This window comes from Coregonus clupeaformis, unplaced genomic scaffold, assembly GCF_020615455.1.
Source record: "Coregonus clupeaformis isolate EN_2021a unplaced genomic scaffold, ASM2061545v1 scaf0992, whole genome shotgun sequence".
Lineage (NCBI taxonomy): Eukaryota > Metazoa > Chordata > Actinopteri > Salmoniformes > Salmonidae > Coregonus > Coregonus clupeaformis.
In genome coordinates, this window is record NW_025534446.1 from 145,992 (window position 1) to 153,228 (window position 7,237).

The 7,237-nt window shown below is 43.5% G+C and overlaps 1 protein-coding gene across 1 annotated transcript; it reads left to right on the top strand.

Moving 5' to 3' along the window:
- Positions 1–4,335: 4,335 nt before the first annotated feature.
- On the top strand, positions 4,336–6,825 carry LOC123486088. The gene is made up of 8 exons (XM_045217278.1): positions 4,336–4,531; positions 4,581–4,644; positions 4,762–5,019; positions 5,118–5,363; positions 5,610–5,867; positions 6,343–6,440; positions 6,494–6,622; positions 6,782–6,825. Exons 1-8 carry the CDS (start codon positions 4,336–4,338, stop codon positions 6,823–6,825), a joined length of 1,293 nt encoding a protein of 430 aa, XP_045073213.1.
- Positions 6,826–7,237: the final 412 nt, after the last annotated feature.

The following is a 7,237-nucleotide window of genomic DNA, read 5'->3' on the forward strand; positions in this document are numbered from 1 at the left end:
AGTTCCGAGATTGTAGTTGTCTGTCCCTGTATTTCCCTTTAGAGAGGATGCGTTTAGCTTTCTGCAGTAACTTAATGTACTAAACATACACATACTGTTTAAAAAGATGCAATCTTACTTCGTGGTCAGGATTTTAAGGAACAATTCATGTGGATGATGAGTTTAGAAAGATAGTCATTGTATTTTACCCACCATAATGTGACCATCAGAAATTCAAATATCTCTCACATATTCATCTATTTGTTGTTTAACTGTTATTGCAGTTTTCCTCCACCACAGGATCAGAGAAGATCCCCTGAAGAGAGGACAAAGAGAGAGAAGATATTCCTACTGAATCTGTGTCTTCAAGCAGCTCTCCATGAGAGAGGATCCATACAAACAACTGTAGAGAAAGTGTTTCACTGTCTAAAGTATATCACAGTCAGAAATGTGATTTCCTGCTGGATCTGTACTCACATGTGAAGGACTATGAGACTCAAACAGGCAGGAGTGTCCTTCCAGCATTACAGCCAGTTTACCAGTCAGCTCCTGCAGTCTGGTCCATAGACCTCTCAAAGAGAAAGGCCTCCCTCCTCCTAGAAGTGCTGAAACTCCAACCAGAGAAGAAACCAGTAGAGCTGAAGGGCTGGTCAGATGAAGAGAGTGAAGTGAGGAGTTTCCTTCAGTGTTTGCCCCTACATCTCACAGCTGAGGTGAGTCTGAACATGTGTGGTGGTTAGTGATTATGTGATGCTAGTGATTATTAGCTTGTAGAAACGTTGTAATATAAATCTTCAAGTGTTGGTGAATCTGGTAACATTTATTCTCAGATTTCTTGACATAACAAATGTTGCATTACTAAATGTCACACAGATATTGTGAATTTTTCTACATTTTGTGATTCTAGAAATCTTGTGAATTTTATGTTTGAGACGTTTTGTAACATGAAACCTGAAAGTTTATACTCAGAATACCTAATCTACAAAACCAAATGTCCTGCATATTATGGAACTTTCTCTGTGACGTGGTATTACGTGTCCATATGACAGGCATGTATTCATGTACAGTGAGGTCAAAGTATTGGGACATTGACACATTTTTGTTTTGGCACATTTGTTTTGGCTCTGTGCTCCAGCACTTTGGATTTTAAATGATTTAACTACAATGAGGTTGAAGTGCAGACTGTCAGCTTTAATTGGAGGGTATCTTCATCCATATCGGGTGAACTGTTTCGAAATTACAGCACTTTTTGTAAAAGTCCCCCCATTTTAGGGAACCAAAAGTATTTGGGCATATTCACTTATGTGTATTAAAGTATTCCATAGTGTAGTATTTGGTCCTATATTCCTAGAACTCAATGACTTCTTCAAGCTTGTGATTCTACAAATGTGTTGGATGCATTTGCTGTTTGTTTTGGTTGTGTTTCAGATTATTTAGTGTCCAATAGAAATGAAAGTTAAATAATGTATTGTGTCATTTTGGAGTCACTTTTATTGTAAATAAGAACAGAATATGTTTCTAAACACTTCTACATTAATGTGGATGCTTCCATGATCTCGGATAATCCTGAATGAATAGTGAATAATGATGAGTGGGAAGGTTACAGAGGCATAAATATTATACCTTCCAAAGACAATGCTAACCCCTCCCTGTTATTGTAATGGTGAGAGGTTAGCATGTCTTGGGGGTATGATATAAAATGCTAACCCCTCCCTGTTATTGTAATGGTGAGAGGTTAGCATGTCTTGGGGGTATGATATAAAATGCTAACCCCTCCCTGTTATTGTAATGGTGAGAGGTTAGCATGTCTTGGGGGTATGATATAAAATGCTAACCCCTACCTGTTATTGTAATGGTGAGAGGTTAGCATGTCTTGGGGGTATGATATAAAATGCTAACCTTCCCTGTTATTGTAATGGTGAGAGGTTAGCATGTCTTGGGGGTATGATATAAAAATGCTAACCCCTACCTGTTATTGTAATGGTGAGAGGTTAGCATGTCTTGGGGTATGATATAAAATGCTAACCCCTACCTGTTATTGTAATGGTGAGAGGTTAGCATGTCTTGGGGGTATGATATAAAATGCTAACCCCTCCCTGTTATTGTAATGGTGAGAGGTTAGCATGTCTTGGGGGTATGATATAAAATGCTAACCCCTACCTGTTATTGTAATGGTGAGAGGTTAGCATGTCTTGGGGGTATGATATAAAATGCTAACCCCTCCCTGTTAGTGTAATGGTGAGAGGTTAGCATGTCTTGGGGGTATGATATAAAATGCTATCCCCTCCCCGTTAGTGTAATGGTGAGAGGTTAGCATGTCTTGGGGGTATGATATAAAATGCTAACCCCTCCCTGTTATTGTAATGGTGAGAGGTTAGCATGTCTTGGGGGTATGATATAAAATGCTAACCCCTACCTGTTATTGTAATGGTGGAGAGGTTAGCATGTCTTGGGGGTATGATATAAAATGCTAACCCCTACCTGTTATTGTAATGGTGAGAGGTTAGCATGTCTTGGGGGTATGATATAAAATGCTAACCCCTACCTGTTAGTGTAATGGTGAGAGGTTATTATTACATTTACATTTTTAGTCATTTAGCAGACGCTCTTATCCAGAGCGACTTACAGTTAGTGAATCCATATTTTTTATACTGGCCCCCGTGGGGAATCAAACCCACAACCCTGGCGTTGCAAACGCCATGCTCTATCAACTGAGCTACATCCCTGCCGGCCATTCCCTCCCCTACCCTGGACGACGCTGGGCCAATTGTGCGCCGCCCATGAGTCTCCCAGTCGCGGCCGGCTGCGACAGAGCCTGGATTCGAACCAGGATCTCTAGTGGCACAGTTAGCACTGCGATGCAGTGCCTTAGACCACTGCGCCACTCAGGAGTACATGAGTACTCCTGAGTACCCCCAAGTATGTCATCTTGGGGGTATGATATAAAATGCTAACCCCTACCTGTTATTGTAATGGTGAGAGGTTAGCATGTCTTGGGGGTATGATATAAAATGCTAACCCCTACCTGTTATTGTAATGGTGAGAGGTTAGCATGTCTTGGGGGTATGATATAAAATGCTAACCCCTACCTGTTATTGTAAATTCTTGACAAAAACATTCTAATTGAATCCAGTTTAATTCCAGGTTATCCCCTGATTTCCTGACATAACAAATGTTGCATTACTAAATGTCACACATACATCATGTGAATGTCTCTAAAAGTAAATACTTTTACATATAATCAAAGCACATTATGTAAATGTATAACTACTTCATATATCTTTAGCTATGACTGGTTTCATGTGTTCATCCATGTCTGAATCAGCTGTTACTGTCCTTGTTGCAGTTTCCGTCCATGGAGGTCTGATCACTCAAAGCGGATCAAGTTCCTGGTGGATCTCCTGTCTCAAGCAGCAGAGTGGGAGGAGCAGACAGGAGAGAAGACACTGAAGCTGGTATCATCAATGTGTACTTACAGCACCTTTCCTTTTCTCAGTGGAGACAATTCTAAACAGAGTGATTTCCTGCTGGATCTGTACTCACATGTGAAGGACTATGAGACTCAAACAGGCAGGAGTGTCCTTCCAGCATTACAGCCAGTTTACCAGTCAGCTCCTGCAGTCTGGTCCATAGACCTCTCAGAGAGAAAGGCCTCCCTCCTCCTAGAAGTGCTGAAACTCCAACCAGAGAAGACACCAGTAGAGCTGAAGGGCTGGTCAGATGAAGAGAGTGAAGTGAGGAGTTTCCTTCAGTGTCTGCCCTACATCTCACAGCTGAGGTGAGTCTGAACATGTGTGGTGGTTAGTGATTATGTGATGCTAGTGATTATTATCTTGTACAAACATTGTAATATAAATCTTCAAATGTTGGTGAATCTGGTAACATTTATACTCAGATTTCTTGACATAACAAATGTTGCATTACTAAATATCACACAGATATTGTGAATTTTTCTTAAATTTTGTGATGCTAGAAATTTGTCTTTTAGAAATCTTGTGAATTTTATCTTTGAGACGTTTTGTAACATGAAACCTGAAAGTTTATACTCAGAATACCTAATCTAATCAAGGTATATTAGTGTTTTATATTTCATTAATCTTTAACAAATGTTGTTCTTCCACTTTGACATTACAGAGTATTCTTGACGAAAACATTCTAATTGAATCCATTTTAATTCCAGGTTGTAACACAATAACAAGTATGTAAGGGGATTGAATACTAATGCAAGGCACTGTATGTACAAACATTGCTGTAACTTTAACCTCATAGTCATTGTATCATGTCAAAGTGCTGGAGTACAGAGCCAAAATAACAAAAAATGTGTCACTGTCCCAATACTTTTGGACTGTCTCCTAAATGTCTGATTTCATGTCCCCCATGTTCTGCTGTTTCAGCTGTGATGATGACAGGTTCTTCCAGAGGGTGTGTGAGTCTGTCCCTGTGAGGTCCAGAGAGGAGGACCAGCAGTTGGCCTCTCTCCTCCAGGCCTTGGGCTCCACCCTGTCACTGGGAGGAGAGTTACCCAGGAAAACCTGCAGGTCTGTGGGGGAGAGTCCTGGGTCTCTGTGCCTCCAGAGTGGACCTCACTCCTTACCCCCCAGCAAGATCTCTCTCCAAGGGAGCCTTACTTATTGTGAGACATGAGTCAAAGCTACACAAGCTCAGGTATGTTCAGTAAGACAGCTTTTACAGGTCTATTGAATAGTTTATCTTCCTATTGAGCATTTTATCTGACAAGGTTTGTCTGTTTAAAGTGACTTGAGTTTTGTCTTTTCATTCCAGGCTGAATGTGGGCATGGCAGTGAAACTGTCCAGACTGGTTAGGAGGACAGGGAGAGGTGCTACTCCACTGACTGTCCCAGAGCTCTCCCTGGTCCTAAAGAGCAACCAGCCACCAGAGAGAGTGTTATCCAGGGCTCTGAGTAGTGTGGCATCCCTGCTGAGACTCTGGAGGGTTCAGTGTCTGGACCTGACTGACTTATGGATCCAGGGTCACTCTCTCATCACACTGCTGTGTCACCAGGGACCTCTCTCTCTCAGGTCAGTCTGAAGCTGATGTTTTTTAGAAGTAGAAATAGGAACTTCATTCATGTGTTTTTCTTCATATTTCTGACTGCCTTTATGTTCCAACCTCCTAGACTGAACTCAGACACTCTGCAGCAGCTGACTGTAGTTGTGTATGAAGCTCAGGACAAGGACTTGACTCAGTGGTTCCTGGAGAAGGTTGGTGGAGACCTGACCTCCTGCAGGCTGGACCTGGAAGTGCTTCTCTCTCTGCTGCAGCATTCAACCCACAACATCACTGTGGACCTCAGGAAGAACAGGCTCCTAGAGAAGAACATCTCAGATCTTCTCCCCTTTCTGGGAAGGGTTATATTCAAGAGGTGGGAGAACTTCTTTCTCTATTCAGACTTTCTAGAAAGAAGAACATAACTATTTATATCCAGTGACATGTTGTTCTGAGTGATCCTCTGTAATATTTTAGGGTTTAATTCAAGAGGTGGGAGATCTTTATTCAATATTTATAGACTTTAATTATTAATGTCCTATCCAGCCAGTTGTTGCTATGTGAGTTATCCTTTATGAAACCTTGACATAACCACAACAATCCATTCTCCATGTTTGTTCAGGTCCAGTTCCAGCTTTGTAAAGTCCACCATCAGACAGATCTATGACAGCAGAGCCAGTGACTGTGTGTCCAGTTTGTTGAGGTCTTCAGACCATTGGATCAACCTGAACAGCAGAGAGCTGGACAGAGTGGACTGTACTGCTCTGTGTTTTACCCTGCAGCACTGCCACCAAGTCAAAGTCAACCTGCTGTGGACCTCCATACCACCGGGGGAGATAGAGAGCATCCTGCCTCTTCTGGACAGAGTCTCCCAACTCAGGTTTAGTTGGCTCTCTTTAACCCTGCTAGAATTGATATGAAGCTTGTCATTTTCTGACTGATTTAACCACTAACCCTAACCTTAGTCTAATGCACTTAACCTTAACCTCACCTAGGGGTGGAATTGAAGGGGAACGCCGGGAGTTGACATGATAAACAGAGTTGTAGTGTGTTCATCAGTGTTTTAATGTGTGATGGTGTTTAAATAAGTCTCTGTCTGTCTCTCTCTCTCGCTCTCTCTTGCTCTCTCTCTCTTTCTCTCTCTCTCGCTCTCTCTCTCTCTCTCTCTGTCTCTCTCTCTTTCTCTCTCTCTCTCTGTCTCTCTCTTTCTCTCTCTCTCTCTCTGCTCTCTCTGTCTCTCTCTCTTCTCTCTCTCTCTCTCCTCTCTCTCTCTCTCTCTCTCTCTCTCTCTGTCTCTCTCTGTCTCTCTCTCTCTGCTCTCTCGTCTCTGTCTCTCTGTCTCTCTCTCTCTGTAGTGTTGACAGGAGGTTACTGCTGAGTTTCCTCCAGTGCTGTGCTGCCTCTCCGATCCAGCAGGGGGCACCACCACCACAACAGCAGTATGGCTGCTCAGGTCTCTGCACTACAGGCTGGACTTCTCCTGCTCCTCCTCTGTTGACCTGTCAGCTCAGGACCAGGAGGGGGAGGCTCTGTGTCTGACCACTGACCACTGCAGGGCCATCCACTCTGTTCTGAAGCAGAACCAACACAGCACCCAGCTGGTCCAGAACCAGGTGCAGATCATCCTAAGAGACTGTGAGGTGGAGGACAGAGCACTGAGGAGCTGCTTCCCATCCTGCATATTGTCAAGCTGAGGTTAGACACACAAAGACAAACATTTAACCAACTAGTTCATCAGTAGGAGTTAGACCTACTCTGTGTCAATAATGTTATCTCTGCCTCTTGTCCTGTCAGCCCCAGCAAAGCTCTGCTACGTCAGCTGCTGGACCTGTGTGTGAGGGGATTGAAGAGGGGGTGCTGAGGCACGCAGAGTCCCTGTGCAGAGCCCTGGATGGAGAGCTGGACCTCAGTGAGACCAGGCTGGACCAGAAGGCCTGTGGATCTCTGGCCCCGGTTCTGGAACACTCAGAGGGGCTGTCAGAACTGGACCTCAGCCACTGTCAACTCACAGACCACCACCTACAGGCCCTGATCACACACCTGCACAAAGTACAAGTCCTGGAGTGAGTGGCTTTCACTCTGTGTGTGTGTGTGTGTGTGTGTGTGTGTGTGTGTGTGTGTGTGTGTGTGTGTGTGTGTGTGTGTGTACTACATGACAAATGTCTGATCACTTGTGTTCTGTCTCTCTCTCTATCTCTCTCTCTGTCCGTCTGTCTGTCTGTCTCTCTCTCTCTCTCTTCCTCTATTCTC